The following is a 17,242-nucleotide window of genomic DNA, read 5'->3' as shown; positions in this document are numbered from 1 at the left end:
GTCAACAACCAACACACCCAGGGTTCCTTGGACGTCATATCTGGACGCGGAAAGCCCATGACTAAATGTTGATATGTGACGAGGTCGGCGTGAGAATGTGTTGGCTAATCACTGCTCCTCTCCCTTTACGTTCATCTCTGGGTGATGGCAGAGGAAAGTATTTACAACATACCTCATGTTCGCCTCACAAATGTAATTATTCAGACATTAAATTTAAAAACGCTACAACTGCTGCCTTTTGTGAGGATGAATTACAAGTTAAGTCTTATATGTCTGCACTATAGACTGTCCGGGTGCTGTGCTGCCCTCACGGGTTAGTTCTGCCTCTTTCGTTCTGTCAACATCAAATAAACATTTTAAAAATCGATTATGGATGTTTGTGAATCGATGCCGAATCATCCATGTCCGCATCGTGAAGCATCTAAGAATCGATGATGTCACCCACCCCTCCTCATGTCCCTGGGTTTCTGTCTAGACTCTATTTTATTCAGATTATGATCATTTTCCATCTTCTCCTGGAAACATTCTGTGTTCAGTAATACTTTTCACTGTGAGGAAGACTGAACAACACTTTAAACTTCTGCTGCACCATCTGGATGGAAACACAGTGCACCTTGTCTCATTTCTTCTAGCAAAACCATAAATAGCAGGTGTGTCGTTTTTCCAAGAATAAAGTTTTGTGATTTTTTTTACTCACTCATCCTCAAGTTAGATGCAAAAACATTCTCCAGTTTTCTCAGGAGGATTTGCTGCTCTGTTTTCTGTTTTATATCATTAGTAACTTGATATCTTTTGATAGAGTTTTTGGACTGTTGGTCAGACATTTGAATACATACATTACCTCCGGCTGTATTGTAATAGTCCACAGATGAAATTATTGATCAGAAAATACCCATTAATCGATAAAGAACATAGTCATCACTTGCAGGCAGAGCATTTTTACAAAACCAGTCAAAAAATATGTGATGAAATCAGGATGAGACTTTTCTGTCTTAAAGATTTTTAGACTACCAGCTCAGGTATACAGAATAAATACAGTCAGAATGTTTGGTGTCTTTGCTCTGAACTTGTCAAGCTCAGACCAGCAGGGAGTGGGCGGGGGGGGTGACAGTAAGGATGTAGGGTGCATAGAGCCCACAGGTGGAGGCTTTATAAACAGCAGCAGCACTGACAGCTCAGCTTTCAGGTGGCAGCAGGTGTGAGAGTGAGCACATCACTTTATGGCTTAAAACTGGGGCTGGCAGGGATCTGGAAATCTGCATCAGTGGGCGGCTGTAGTGGCTCAAATTTTGCCAGTGCAAACCCCCCACAGCCAGGTGTCGCAACAGGCTGGTGGCCAGCGGAATGGCCGGGTCTAACCTGTGTAACTACAGCAACAGAAAGTTTGCTGATCTAGCAGGGAGTCGCATACAGCTAGCATAATGTGGGCTAACTAAAATAAATAGCACAGTACCACAGAAAGAGAGAAGCAAAAACATATGAGATGCTTCACAGCATCATTAGAGTGTTGAAAAGTTGAGGCTTGCTCAACTTTGAGTTGTAGCGCGTCACACCGTCTGTAGCAACCAGCGTCACTTTGTAGCTTCCATTGAAATTGAATTGTAGCCATTGCTGTGTTGCTCCCAGTATGAACACAGCGTAAGGCCAAACTATTAGCATCATTTTCTCTCCATCTCTGAAACACTTTGCTGATACTGAAACATGTTGTGTTTGTTGTCAGACTTTCTCTCAGAGTCTCTCTTTGACAAGTCAGTCTCCTTTTCTGGGTTGGTTTGCAGCGTAGGCAGTTGTGCAGGATTTTCCGCCACTGAATCAGGCTTTCATCATCTGAGGGAATGTGCACACACATCTGCTTTTGTAAAACAGCCAATAGGAACGTCCTCTCTCTGAACTGACCTGTGATTGGCCAAAGTCTCTCATCACAGGCCAGATTTTCAAAGGCCTGAAAACAGAGCCAAGAGGAGGTGCAGAAGTCTGGTGTTCCTTCTGACCACTTGAATTACAGTATGCCTAGAGTTTATTATGGGATTTAAATAACACTGGCCATCTCAGCTTTAAGTGCCCGGCCATAACTATAAGGCTGCTTTGGATATATGTTTCAGTGAGAGGAGGACGCAGTGTGAGTGGAGCAGCGGCTACTTTGCTGCTTCTCATTTACCATCAAGCAGTTAAATGGTCTATATACTCTGAGCATGGTGTGCGTCATTTACTTTATGACATTGCATAGCATGAAACAATATATAAGTCAGTGCTAATAGAGAGTGATGTGTGATATTTATGGTTTGTGTGGAGGAAAGTATAAGGATGTATTTGGGCACTCCTCACCATCTGGCAAACCCAGTTCAGTCAGGACCACTTTAGTCAAAGAAAACTTCATTTACATTTGCAGTATTATTTTTTGCTGTATGGCTCTGTTCTGGGGCCTCTCTGCCCTTCCTAGGCCTACGTAAAAGCCTAAGGCGGAGAGAACACACCTTTCCACCCTTCCATGCGCCTCATGGAAAGCTTAAGGTAGAGAGAGTACACCTCTCTGCCCTTCCACGTGCAAACACGGACAACCTCTCTCTGCCCTTCCATGGGCCCACGTGGAAAGCCTAAGGCAAAGAAAACTTTATTTCCATTTGCAGTATTATATTTGGTGGTATGGCTCTGTTATGGGGCCTCCCTGCACTTCCTAGGCCTACGCAAAAAGCCTAAGGCGGAGAGAGCACACCTCTCTGCCCTTCCATGCGCCTACATGGTAAGCCTAAGGCAGAGAGAGCAGCAGTAAAGACCCCCCAGGAACAGAACAGAGCAGCATCAGTAACAAACAGAAATGACATTGATAAGTCAGACACAGCATGAAAAGGAGGAGCTGGGGTGGAGGCAGGTTGCAAACAGTAGGCAGACCAGAGCAGTTTAAATAGGGCGCCCTGAATGAGATTTGCCAATTTGTTGCATCAAAAGGAATCATGTGATCTATCAGCTGACTCCCTTCCATCAATCAGCTGATCCATCAGTTCACCGGGCTGCTTGAGATCAGCTGATGTAGCTGGGATGTGAGCTGAGCTTGACATCGTGTCCTGCCTGAACTAACACTGTGTTCAATATATTGTTTAGTCAAGGTCATAGAATTCGTTCGTAAGTTTGGTTTTTGAAACCTTGTTACTTATTTTTGACCAATGCTCAAGTCTCTTTAATATAATATTCACTGTAAAAAAAAACATGTAGGTTTATTTGTCACATGGAAATTATACAAGGTACAACTCTAGTGAAATGATCCTATCAGCTCCTTTAACTTGAGCACTGTTAATTAAGTCTTTTTCGTGTCTCTTACATTGTTGCTGCTGGTCGCTCTTCCTGAGTATGGCAGCACTGCACTGCAGCCGCCTTCAGCAGAAATCCACAGCAGGACCAGCCCAGACAGCACATCACACTCCGACTGTCACACTAGTTATATATAGATCTGATTTTTTAACTTGAAAAAACAGAGGTGTCGGTGGCTTTTTTCAGCCCTGAGTAGCGGCCCCAGTAACCTTCACCAATAAGGCAGAGCAGCCTGGACGCAGCTGCTCATTACACTCACTGCTCTGAGCGCACAGTGATAAATGAGGGTGCCTCAGATGAACATATCAACACATTTATCAACTCAGATCTTCTCTAATGTGGACTGTGATGGCAAGACAGTCAATGTCCACAGAGACTTAGTAAACTATAAAAGTCAGTGAAGCAGGAGAACAGGACTGTGAGTGTTAGTGAGCGTCAGAGGTGGAGACAGAAGTTTAAAAAGTAGAATCTGGCACACGTGATGGTTTCCTGATGTCGGGGTCATCTGAAGTTTGCTGTGTGACCTCAGTGGGCTGCAGCCTGCCAGAGGACACCGCCAGCCTGGTGCTCAGTGCCCGGATGGGGTGTAAATCAAACACACCTCACCTCAGTTCAACCCGGCAGCTGGCTCAGCCTCAGCGAGGAGAGGAGAGGAGAGGAGAGGAGAGGAGAGGAGAGGAGAGGAGAGGAGAGGAGAGGAATTTAGAAAGGAAAGTCAATGAAAGAGGAGACAACAGGAGAGTATGAGCAAAAGGAGAGGAAAGAAGGAGTGGGAAGCAAATCAGACGAGAGGAGTAAAGGAGAGAGGAGGAGATGAAAGAGAGAGGAGAGGGGAGGAGAATAATGAAAGCAAAGGAAACTGGAGAAGAGGAAAGCAAAGAAGTAAATGAACGGAAGAGGAGGAGGAGAAGAGATCAGAGGAGATGAAGGAAAGTGGAAAAGAGAGAACAGATGAGAAGTGAACAAATGATGAGAAGAGGAGGGAAAGAAAGTGTGGGGAGGAACATGAAAAGAGTGAAGAGACAGAGAGGAGGAAAGGATATAAGAGGAAAGGAAGGAAAAGGTAAGGAGAGATGAGAGGAGAAAAGAAATAGGAGGAAAGGAGAGGAAACTATGCAACAAAGGGAAAGGAGATAGGGGAATGGAGAGGAAAGGAGATAAAGGAAAGGAAGGAGGAGAAGAGAACAAAAGGATTTGAAGAGGAGAGGAGCAAAGTAGAGGAGAAAGGACAGAGGAGAGGCAAACAAATGATGGGAGAAGGGAGAAAGGGATTTAATAGATGAGAGAAGAGGAGCACAAGAAAGAGGAGGAGGAAGGAAAACAAAAGTGAAGAAAAGAAAAAGGAGAAATGAGAGGAGATGAGGAAAGAAAAGGGGAGAGGGAAATATGCAAAAATAGGAAAGGAGGAAGAATAGGAGGGAGAGGAGAGAAAGGAAAGGATAAGGGGAGGAAAATAAATGAAGGAAAGGTGAGGAAAGGAAAAGACGGAGGAGCTGAAAACAAGTGATGGGAAAAACAGGAAGAAGGAAAAGGGGGATGAAATAGGAGAACATATGTGAGGAGAGAGAGTGAGGTGGTGGGAGGAGAGGAGGAGATGACTTGAAAGAAGAGAGAAAGTAAAAAGATAAGAAAAAAAGGAAGAGTTGAAGAAGGAGGAGGAGGAGCAGGAGGCCTGAAGGAGGAGAGGGAGAATGATGGAGTGATGGAGAAGGAGAGAAAGAAAGATGATGACGATGATGAGAGGGAGAGACAGTTAGCAATTATCTAGAGTACCTTCCTCTCAGTTTTTACTGCAGAGTCTCACTGGGATTTATGAGTGCAGTCATCTTGGCTCTGTGTGTGTGTGTGTGTGTGTGTGAGAGAGAGAGAGAGAGAGGGAATATAATACATCCAAGTTTAGGGATGTAAACGCAACATCATCCAGAATAACATCTGTACTTTAGCTTCTTCTTCATCTTTGACACAAACACACACTCTTCTGTACATCTGTCTTTCTGAGGACCCTCGCTGACACTATACATTCCCAGGCCCCTTAACTTAACCTCAACCATCACAACTAAATGCCTAACCATAACCCTCATCCTAACCTTAACCTATACCTAATGCTGACCTGAACCTTGTACCCAAGCATTTATACTCAAACAGGACTTTATAGTAGTGAGGACCGGTCAAAATGTCCTCACTTTCCAAAAATGTCCTCACACTGTTAGTTATAAAGGTTTGTTAGTCCCCACTTTGTAGCAACTACAAGTAAAAATGCACACATGCATTCCTTTACATCTATCTTTGTGAGGGACCCTCATTGACATAATTCATTCCCTACTCCATTACCGTAACATTAACCATCAAAGCTGAATGCGTACACCCAGCCCTTAAGGCCAAAGCAAATTGGCGGTGCTCCTGGGCGCCGCCTTGTGGTACTTGATGCCATTGTCCTCTCGTAGCAGCTCTGTCTCTCTGCTCCTGTGGCAGCTAGACTCCTCTCCTCACCATCGATGTATAAAGAGAACTCTGTAGCTGTTGCTGTGTCTCCTGTGTGACAGAGAATCAATGAGGCGAGACTCGTTGTTGAGGTTGAGAAATATCCCGAGCTAAACGACCCACGATCCCATCATTATAAAGACAATGGCCAAAAAGATACTTCCTGACGAGTTGAATAAATCCAAATGTCAGCACTCACAAATATCATATATATCAGTCTTTTAATAACGCACAGCAGTATCACAAACGGACGCGTTTCAGCACTTGGCTTTCCTCAGCGTTAATGCACAAAGTGGGTATAGCCCACATATGTAACAGCCAGGACCTTGCTGAATCACTCCAGCTGGCATGAATCAGTCAATCAACCAATCGGACCCAAAGATCCCATGAATCAGTCAATCAACCAATCGGACCCAAAGATCCACAGAACAAGATATAAAGACAATACAAAGAGTGGCCAATAGGTATGCTGAGCCTACAATCCAAATAAATTAAAATTAAAATAATCAGATGACTATCCTTAGTACGTCAAAAACTATCTCAACAGTGACTGATCAAAAAAATACTGAACAGATCAAGTATAAATACATATGTAAACATCCAGATACAAACAAAATAATGACATGAAAAAAGTGTAATTCCTCTAAAGGTAAATATTATATAATGGCTATATCAGCCAAACAAGCAATAATCACAATACAATGATCAAACAATACCAGTAAACGATTAAATAAGTATCCTTAAATTACAAGACCAAAAGGGACAGAAAAAGACAAAAAAGATGAGTCACCTATCCACAAGACCGAATGGGTTCCATGTTGAACATATTAAAGCATGCCAGATGACAAACATGTGCACATGCTGATACCCAACTATGGAATAATACAGGAAACAAACATCTCTCTTTCAAAGTTCAGTGTCATGTAAGACAGTAGCCAGACTAGTATCTGTATAGTACTTCCTGACGAGTCACAGCTCTGGAGATCGGCTCGTCGGGTTAGAATAGAGTTTAATGAGGGGCTGTCCACACATGATTTTAAGCTAATGCAGAATTGGAGGAAGTACAGATCTTTCAGTAGAAGTAGGTTGTTGTTTTTTGTTTTGTTTTTTGCGCTGTCGTTTGTCGATGAGCTGCAGCGTGACGCATCCAGTGTGTGCTGGCGTCGGTGTGTTTTCAGCATTACTCTTAACTATACCCGATTCTAACCTGAACCTTTGAATCAAGCATTAATACTTGGACAGGACTTTTTAGAAGTGAGGACCGGCCAAAATGTCCACACACAAATGCATCCCTGCACATCAATCTTTGTGAGGACCCTCATTGACATAATGCTTTCCCTGGCCCCTTACCCTAACCATCAAAGCTAAATGCCTACACCCAACCCTTACCCTAACTGAAACCTGATTCTAACTTGGACCTCTAAACTAGTGTTAACCCTCATCAGGCCCTTTAAGAAGTGAGGACCAACCAAAACGTACAGAAATGTCCTCACTGTGTTGGTTGCAAACGTGTGTTGGTCCTCACTATGTAGCAAGTACAAGTATATACACACACACACACACACACACACACATCCAGTGTCTCCCACACACTCATGCTGGGTCTCTCACAAACACAACACACTGTACACCCACATTCATATACACTGTACACACCCACACAGACACACACATACTGCTGTTAGTCATGAGTCACCGTCATGTGACTCAGTGTGTGTGTGTGTGAGCTTGGCAGTGCCCACGTTAGCTTCGGTGCCAGCTTCACGGGTGTCTTAGATTAACACTGAAGAGCCCCTTTGATGATGACACACACAAACTAATGTTGTCCGTCACACACATTCCTTCTCTCCTCTCGTCTTCTCCTTAATTCATCAATTAATTGATTGATCATCCATCGGTCATTGTGATATTTCTCTGAGCAGTAATCTGTGTACGCAGGCAGAGTTGCTGACAATAAAGTGTCTCTCAGAGGAACCAGTGAGCAAAGAGTTTATCGGTTGTCGAGCTGTCACCTGATCAGAGAGGACGGTAGAGCTGATCTGGTTTTACCTGCAACGATCAGAGTGCACTGCACCGCACCGGACAAATAAACGCTTCCGCTGATAAGTGACATAACTAGGGTTGCGACAGTCTGAGATTTTCACAGTATGATAACTGTCTCAGAAAATATCATGGTGTCACTGTATCATGGTTTTACAGAATTGATATTATCATCAGTCTGAATGACTCTTAAAGGAATGAAAACAGGAGGGTTACTGTTGGTTGAACAAACGTTTTGTTAATGGAGGTTTGTGTAAAAAAAAAATCCACAAAAAACAATATGGCGGTCGGCTGGTAACAAACCACCTTGTTTTACAATTAAACAGGACACTAACATGTTTCTGAAAACATTTGAGGCGAGAAAAAGGCAACGCAGGAACAGAATCCTGGTTCATATTTAATCAACACAGCTTAGTTGTACAGTTTTAGCTCAGTTTTTTTCTGGCTTCCTTTTTACAATACGGGAAACAGTATGGGGCCAACTTCCCATTTACAAATTCTGGTATTACAGCCAACTATTGCACCAAAATATGTTTCTTAAGACATTTTAGGTGAGAAATAGGTAACGCAGGATCGGGATCTTGGTTTATATTCAATCAGCACTGCCTAGTTAAGCTCTCTGTCTTGATCCAGGTCTGTACTCTTTGCATCGGTGGTGGCAGGCATACAACAAAATGTGGAAGTACAATCTGTAGTTTGTGCAACAGTCAGCAAAAATCTAGATTTGAGCAAAGGTATGAGCAGGTAGATCGGGGTGCCAGTGAGATAGAGGATTGTTTACCACAGTGCATACCAGAGATGGGGGATTCGAGTCACATGACTTGACTCGAGACAGACTCAAGTTGCAAATATGATGACTTGATTGTTGCTTAATGTTAATAAAAGACTTGACTTGACTTTGACTTTGTATTCATGACTTGAGACTTGACTTTGACTTGAGATAGATGACTCGAAAGGACTTGGCTTTAATTCAATATTAAAGGCATGCTAAGCACCGTTGGGCGTCACTTCTGTTTACGTTCAACAATGTTATCAAACACAAAGGCGCTAGCTGACCTGAGCAATGACTCGACTTGACTTGCTTGACTTATAGCAGGGACTTGACTTGACTTGCTTGATTTTCACCACAACTGACTTGGGACTTGCTTGAGACTTGAAGGTAAAGACTTGAGACTTGCTTGTGACTTGCACATGTGCGACTTTCCCCCATGTCTGGTGCATATACACCACAGTGTTATGATTCAGAGCTGGTTGAAAATCGATGAGTCTGGTTAGTTCAAGTCTTGCATGTCTTTTGTTTTTTAATTCAAATGTACAGTGTCACTTTCTTTTCCTGAGCTTTATCATGTTGTTTATTTCAGTAAAATCATGACAGGAAACAAACGTGCTAATGAAACATCTCAGATGATTTGACCTGATTCATCACCTCCTCTCTTTCTCTCTTTCAGTGTGGAGGGCGACTCTCAGTGTCCGGAGGCGCTCACTTTCTCTGATTCGTCCTTTGGCCACCCGCCTCCCTTCCATCGCTATAGCAACACCCCCCTCTCCAGCCCCTGTGACCCCTACAGCTCTGCCTCCACCAGCGGGCCCTTGGGAGCCTCCCACACACACACACAGGTACTGACCCTCAAACACACACACTAACACATGAAACACCAGTGAACATTCATTAATGTGTGAAACCGTGTGAAGCATCATGCGACAGGAAGTGTCGCCATGTTGAGGAAGTGACAGTAAATCATCTGTCCGCTGGATTAGTTTGAGGAAGTTCGACATTTTACTGTTTTGTTAAAGGTCACTCATGTAAAATAAATCCGTTATGTCCAACATGTTCTCCTGATGACACAAGGCTCATTTATACTCCCTTTATGTATGAATATAGATAAGTCCATATACTTCCCTGCATCCTTCATGATGGCGTAGATACGGATGATAAATGGCACTAGAGGGCGGAGTCAAAAGTCTCGGACAACAACGAACGAGGGGACAGTGGAGGTTGTAATATTGTACCTTTAAATGGAGCCAGCGTTGGGGACGGCAGTGGTCTGTGTGGCCATTAAATACATCCTGACACATGGATGGAGAATTTGTTTCGCTATTTTCACTATATATTATTATATGTTATAGATTTATCCCGTTCCACAGTTACATAAATTTCTCATTGTGTCCTATGGTCATATCTCACTTTAACTGCACTACACTGCCTTCACACTCTCCAGTGGTACTGCTCAGTTTCGTCTGTATCTGTAAGCTTTAAGAAAACCTGCACAAATATGAACAAAATGAACACAGATTACAGACAGAGGGCTCCGTCCGTCTTCGTATCTAACATGAGCCTAAATGAGCTCTTACCCCATGTAAACCGATTTACATCATGCATCTTGGCCAAATCGGACAGATGACTATCTAACAAAAAAGTATTAAAGAGGAATAGTAATACGAAGGCTGTTCCACATATCCTCATACAACATTTTTTATGATATATTACAAATTAGTGTCCCACAAATGACATTACGTACTTAACGTAAAGTTACAGAGGTTGGGCATCTTCAGGCTTAGACAAGTAAAATTAACGTGGAAGGTTTAGGAGAAGAAACATGGTGTAACTGTACCAAACATCGTTTTCCTGGGGAAAGTCTCGGAGGAAAGTCCTGTGTTTTGTGACCCATCCACCACCCCAACCTGCCTCCTGACTGGACCGCTTCCTCTATACTCCCATCAGCACATTGGTCATGTGATCACAGCCTTCCCAAATACGTGGGTTATGCACAAATTACTTCTCCACTTTATTTTAGTTATTTTCTAAGGGGAGACTTTTTACACATACTTCCTAGGGTTGCAACAGTAGGAGTTTTTCATGTTACGATAACTGTCTCAGAAAAGGACTCTGTACTCTGACTGATAATATAAATTCTGTAATACTGTGATGCCGTGAAACTGCAACATATTCTGTGCAGGTTATCGTACTGTGAACCGTTGCAGCCCTAGGGAATATGCGTAAAAAGTCTCCACTTGGAAAATAACTAAAATTAAACGGGGAGATTCTCTGTCCAGTTGCATTTTTTTCCAGTATCATAGACAAGCGAATGTAAAAGGTATGATAATCATCAACTTTTATATAGGGATGTCCCGATCACATTTTTTTTTGCATCCGATCCAATACCGAGTCCTTTATTTTGAAACCGAGTCCGATCCGATACTTTGCAAAGCATTAAGAAAGAAAAAAAAGAATGCATCCAAGTTGTTTGTTTTTTATTTGAATAGTATCCAAAAAGCTGATCGGTGGTTCAGCAGCACAAAATGTAAACAGATTCTGAATTGTAAACAAATTGTCCCTCCAGAGTTGCCGTAGGGCTGTGGTAGGCGAGGTTCCGCCATTAGGTGTTGCTCAGAATAAAGAGGGAAGCGGTGGCCGCTGAACCTGTTGTCTCGACTCCTGTTGGTTTATTGCTTATTAGCTGCACTCAGTTAGGCGAACCCAGGACGCTCGGTTACAATACATTGGCAAGTGGAGGCAACAGTAAACAACGTAGATGAAAAACCTGGCCGTGTTTGTTGTTTTCATTCCTCCAATCTTTTATTACCGATTCCGATTTTGTAACAATAAGATGATCGGTACCGATACCTGATCCGATCCTTATATCATGGTTCACCTTGAAACCAGTATTTCACTGCAGCCACAGCAGAGATGTGATTAAATCATTTGACAAATGACAGATTCAAGGCCGGTTTGATACAATACATTATTGACATACAGTAGTTAAAGTACAATGAACAATCAGCCTGGTTCCTCAGTTCTCTACCATTTCACCGTTTATCATAGGGATCACGATATTGGATTCTTGGCCAATATCCGATATGCCAATATGCAGCAACTCATTTGACCAATAAGTGATACCAACATCGATATATCCACTTTTTACCCCCCAAATTTAGTGATCGTCACGTCTCTTCTGTAGTGGAATTAACATCATATTAAACATGCATACTCTTTGTCATGACGGCCCACCAGCAGATGGAGACATGAAATAGAACGCATTTTTTAATGTATGTGATATTCATTCATTGTGCAAAATAAGAAAAGCATACCCACCAATACCGATGACGTTCCCATATTAAGAAGAAGAAGACTTTATTGTCATTGTGCATTGCACAACAAAATTACGTGTAGTACCCTTGGCAAGATAACAACACAATAAAAAGGACAGACAGTATATAAATATAAATATAAATATAAAAAGACGTCAGTAAGGTATAAAAACAATAAAGTGTGTGAGAGATATAGCCGCAGTATAAAAACTTCAATAAAAGAGGCAGCAGGCAGTGTAAAAACAGCAGCAAGGTGAGGTAAAGTGCAACGGTGCAGTTCAAAGTGCAAAGGTCAGTTCCTCAGTTTGGGGCTGGTGTGTATGTGAGTGCAGGGGGGTTGATGGAGGCCACAGCCCTGGGGAAAAAGCTGTTCCTCAGTCTATTTGTCCTTGCTTTGAGGGCCCTGTACCTCCGTCCTGAGGGCAGGGGAGAGAACAGTCTGTGACCCGGGTGGGTGGGATCTGTGGCGATGCTGCTGGCCTTCCTCTGGAGGCGGCCAGCGTACACCGAGTCCAGGTCTGGGAGAGGACTTCCCACAATCCTCTGGGCTGTTCTTACCACCCGGGCCAAGTCCTTTCTGTCTTGTGCCGTGCAGCTGCTTTACCAAACGGTCATGCCAAGACAGAGGATGCTCTCGATGGTGCTTCTGTAAAAGTTTGTCATTAGCCTGGAGGGGAGTCCGGCCTTCCTGAGCTTCCTCAGAAAGAAGAGTCTTTGCTGAGCCTTCTTTACTAAGTGCGTGGTGTTCAGAGCCCAGGTGAGGTCAGCTGTGATGTGGATTCCCAGGAACTTGATGTTGTCCACACACTCCACTACCTCCCCCTGTATGAGTAGTGGAGCGTGTGCTGTTCTTCTGGTCGTCCTGTAGTCTACAATGACCTCTTTTGTCTTGGCGGTGTTCAGGACCAGGTTGTTGTCTGAGCACCACCGGGCCAGGTGGTGGATGTCCTCTCTGTATTGAGTCTCATTATTGTCTGATATGAGGCCCACTACAGTGGTGTCGTCGGCGAATTTGACAAAGGTGTTGGAGGCATGGATGGGGGTGCAGTCGTGTGTGAAGATGGTGAAAAGGGCCGGGCTGAGCACACAGCCCTGCGGCGCACCTGTGTTAAGGACGAGTGTGGATGATGTATGAGCTCCTATTCTCAACTATTCTCATTATTGTGCATCCCTAGTTTATGAAATATCATATGTTGAAATTATCATACATTTAGAGGTTTTTAGAAGTAAGCTATTTATCGTGCATCAAGCACTGGGCTGAATTATGATAGAAAAATAATTATAAACCTGGTAACACTGTGTTTAACTGAACAGACCTTACTTGGGTTGCGATTCCTTAAACCTGTGTGTAGTGGTTTATCGCTGAGTTGTCATGACAATGGTGACTCGTGGTGGAGTAAAATTAAAGCTGCTTGTTGCCTTTAATGGCCAAAACCACAAAAATAACCCACACTGCAAGTGATAGCGACATAACTAAAGCTCAGAAATCATTATAAAATCATTAATTAATTCAGATTCAGTAATTCACCTTACCTTGGTTAATAACTGCTTTGGTAAAATACGGTGAATTTAAAGCTGTAACATGTTTTAGTTTCACTTGTTTAACATCCTCAGCTGTGGTTAGCTGGTTCACAGCTCTGCCTGTGTGGAGTAACTGTAAGCCAGGCAGTGGGCCAACCTGTGTGTCTGGTTTGGAGGTTGTTATGGAGGTCAGCACCGAGGCAACAGCACCTTTCCACACAAACTACAGTGGGAGTTCAATGTGAACCCTGCAGCTCCCAACAGAGGTGGAAAGTAATTAAGTACAGTTAGTCAGTGTGCTGAGTTTCACTTTTATGGAGCTTTAAATTGTGTTTTTGCAGCTTTTACTTGTTAGTTTCTTCACATCTGACTCTGGGGTGTGAATCTGAAACAGCTGAAAAACATTCTTGAAACTCAGTCAGCCCCCAGTGAATAAATACAAGTAAAAAAAATTAAATATTAACGACCTGTCTCTCTCTCCCCTCCTCCTTCAGGGTAGCTCTCCCATCTCTCCCCCCAGCCCGGCGAGCCTTGCCTGGGCTCAGCGCAGCCGACACCAGCCGGCCAGCCTGGCGCTCCGCAAGCAAGAGGAGGAGGAGAGCAAACGCTGCAAGGCTCTATCTGACAGCTATGAGCTCTCTACAGACCTCCAGGACAAGAAGGTACAACACTACAGGAAGTGCATTTCACAGGTCCTCAGAAACAAACATGGACTTAAAGACGCAGCCAATGAGTGTTCATGTAATCGTTTCTGTTACACTCTGAGTTGGATGCAGCCTTTTTAAACAGCAGAGTACAATGCACGTCAAAACACCCACACCTATTGTTTCTCACACACACACACACACACACACACACACACCATCGTGGGTTGATTCCCAGCGCCGTGTCAGGATATGCCTGTCCTATTTAGCAGCAGTGAAGCACTTCAACATAATTTCATCACATTTGATTTTAGTGCTTCCCAGTTTCTGTATTTCTTACCAGCTCTGTCTGACTGTTGCATCCTGTGTTTGCTGCAGGCAACAAATTAAGACCTCACATAAACTGTGATCAACACTGTGTGTTTCTGTCCAAGCGGTTTGCTAACAGTTATGTAATTTGGGTCTCCTGTCTCCAGTGGGCTCGCACACGTAGCTTAGTAACAAATTTGGCCGGTAGCCACTGTCGATACTGATGATTTTACGCCTCTGCACCAGTGATAGCTGTGGCCAAAGGCATTTTGTTTCCAGGTTATCTGTCCATCCCATTCTTGTGAATGTGATATCCTAAGAACGTCTTGAGGGAATTCAAATTTGGCACAAATTTCCCCTTGGACCCAGTGATGAACTGATAAGGCTTTGGTAGTTAAAGGTCAAGGTTACTGTGACCTCATCTGTCTCATTCTTGTAAACGCAATATCTCAAGGCTATCTTGAGGTAATTTCTTTAAATATGGCAAAAACATCCACTTAGACTTAACAATGAACCCATTAGAATTTGGTAGTTAAAGGTCAAGGTCACTGTGAATTTGCATCTGTCTCATTCTTGTGAACACAATATCTCAAGAAGACGGTGAGGGAGTTTTCTCAAATTTGGCGCAAATGTCCACTTGGACTCAAGAATGAACTGATTAGAATTTGGTGATCAACAGTCAAAGGTCACTGTGACCCCACAAAACATGTTTTTGCCCAAAAACTCAAGATTTCGTACAATGATTATGACAAAATTTCACACAAATGTCTAATAGGATAAAATAATGAAGTGAAGGACAGGACACATTTTGTATCCAAAAGGTCAAAGGTCAACGTCACTGTGACATCATCATGTTTTAACGTCATATCTCAGGAACAGAAGGAGAGATATTTCAAATGCCTTTGTAGGCTGCTGTACAACTACCTATTTACCTATATACCCTAGGACACCTGCGTTACCGTTTGACAGGTGTACCACCCCAGTCAAACCCCACCTGCCACTGTCCCTAGACCGGGTCATGCCCAGGGGGGCTGGGTGCTTGACGCCAGAAGCGAGAGCCCGCTCAGGCACCTGTTGCACTCTAACATCATACCACTGTGTCAGAGTCGTATCCAGCCAGTGGCTTCTTCTCTAAATCAGAAGCTGGGCATGACAGCTGCTGTTGTCTAAGTCTGACCACAAATAATCCACACAGTTTTCAGCCTGCGAAAAATTGATGATGGTCATTTTATTTTCCAGTAGGTCGATGGCAGTTAGCCAGTGCTGATGTTCTGCTGATAACTCAGTGCATCCTCATTCTTTAGTGTCATGATGTCAGTTTTGTTGGCTGATTTTATCATTTTAATCAGCTAACACAAGTCAGTATGTTCGGGTTTACACACACTCGTGGATCTATTGACTTTTAGAAATAAACTCAGACTGCAACAAAAACAAAATAAAAACAATGAAAACCCATTTATTTTTCTAAAATGCACACAGGTTGATTGAGCACATAAACAATAATAGAAACATACATTACTGTATTAGGTCCAAGCCTGTTAATGCATGTTGTGGATATTCTGACTCCTACCACAACACTCTCTCTCAGTATGAGCTGTTCTTTGGCTTCTAGGGTTCATTATGATTTTGTCTTGTTCTATGCAATGATTAGTTACAGAGCTTGTTTTTCTTTCCAAAATAAAAAAGCTCTCTGTGCTTCGTTCCCTGATTGGTTGCCTGAATGTGTGATGTTGCTGCCTGATAGGTGGAGATGCTGGAGAGGAAGTACGGGGGCCAGTTTGTGTCCCGGCGGGCGGCAAGAACCATCCAGACGGCATTCAGGCAGTATCGCATGAACAAGAACTTCGAGAGGCTTCGCAGCTCTGCCTCGGAGAGCAGGATGACTCGCCGCATCATCCTGTCCAACATGAGGATGCAGGTACGCACACATATATAAACTCTGTATATACAGGACACATAAACACACAACAAGAAGTACAAATGTGCATGTGTGTCTGTTCCTCTGTGGGTCCAGTACTCATTTGATGAACGTCAGCCGCAGGGTCAGGGGTCAGCAGGTCAGCAGGGCTCAGACGACACAGGAGACATGGACGACTCCTTCTCCAAACAGGTAAACACACCTGTTTGTCACCTTCTTGGCGTTAAACATAGCTTGAACAGTATATCATCACCTGCTGTTATACTGTAAATCCTTAGACAAAAGTTAGGGTTAGGGGTTAGGGTTAGGTTCGGTTGATGCTGATGATAAAACTCAACACTTCCTGCAGATTGAACATGAAATTCCTGAACTTGGAAAGAGGAGATGTACTTACTTGCATGATGCGATATTTTTGCCAGGGTAGTGCTGTCTCAAATCAAACATGGCGGTTGCACACATGCCATAAATTAAGAGCACCAGATTGGACAGCTTCTCTTCTTCTGCTTAGTGAATTGCAACTGGGCGGAGCATTAATGATTGTCACTCAACAAAATATTTGCTTGCTAGCTATCAGGCTAACATTAGTAGACATTATCGTTGGTGGTACCAAATTATTACAGAGTTAACCCAGTAAACCAACTCATGGCATCTCTCCAGCAGCAGTATAGGGGCAGTGAAAAATGCACATGTATATTTCAATCAATCAATTCAATCAGGTTTATTTATAAAGCCCAATATCACAATTTGCCTCACAGGGCTATACAGCATACGACATCCCTCTGTCCTTATGACCCTCGCAGCGGATAAGGAAAAACTCCCCAAAAAACCCCTTTAACGGGGAAAAAAAACGGTAGAAACCTCAAGAAGAGCAACTGAGGAGGGATCCCTCTTCCAGGACGGACAGACGTGCAATAGATGTCGTACAGAACAGATC

At 43.3% G+C, this 17,242-nt stretch overlaps 1 protein-coding gene across 1 annotated transcript in view; it reads left to right on the top strand.

The window, feature by feature from the left end:
* The window catches only part of LOC126402223 (IQ motif and SEC7 domain-containing protein 1-like), a 106,104-nt gene that overhangs the window by 53,206 nt on the left and 35,656 nt on the right, over positions 1 to 17,242 (top strand). The window contains exons 2-5 of the mRNA XM_050064004.1: positions 9,276 to 9,444; positions 13,932 to 14,099; positions 16,135 to 16,308; positions 16,405 to 16,500. Coding sequence (XP_049919961.1) covers positions 9,276 to 9,444; positions 13,932 to 14,099; positions 16,135 to 16,308; positions 16,405 to 16,500 — 607 coding nt within the window. The remainder of the gene's footprint in view (positions 1 to 9,275; positions 9,445 to 13,931; positions 14,100 to 16,134; positions 16,309 to 16,404; positions 16,501 to 17,242) is intronic.

Source organism: Epinephelus moara, chromosome 16 (genome assembly GCF_006386435.1).
Source record: "Epinephelus moara isolate mb chromosome 16, YSFRI_EMoa_1.0, whole genome shotgun sequence".
NCBI lineage: Eukaryota > Metazoa > Chordata > Actinopteri > Perciformes > Serranidae > Epinephelus > Epinephelus moara.
The sequence above is the reverse complement of the archived record's forward strand: the minus strand, read 5'-3'. Positions and strand labels throughout refer to the sequence as shown.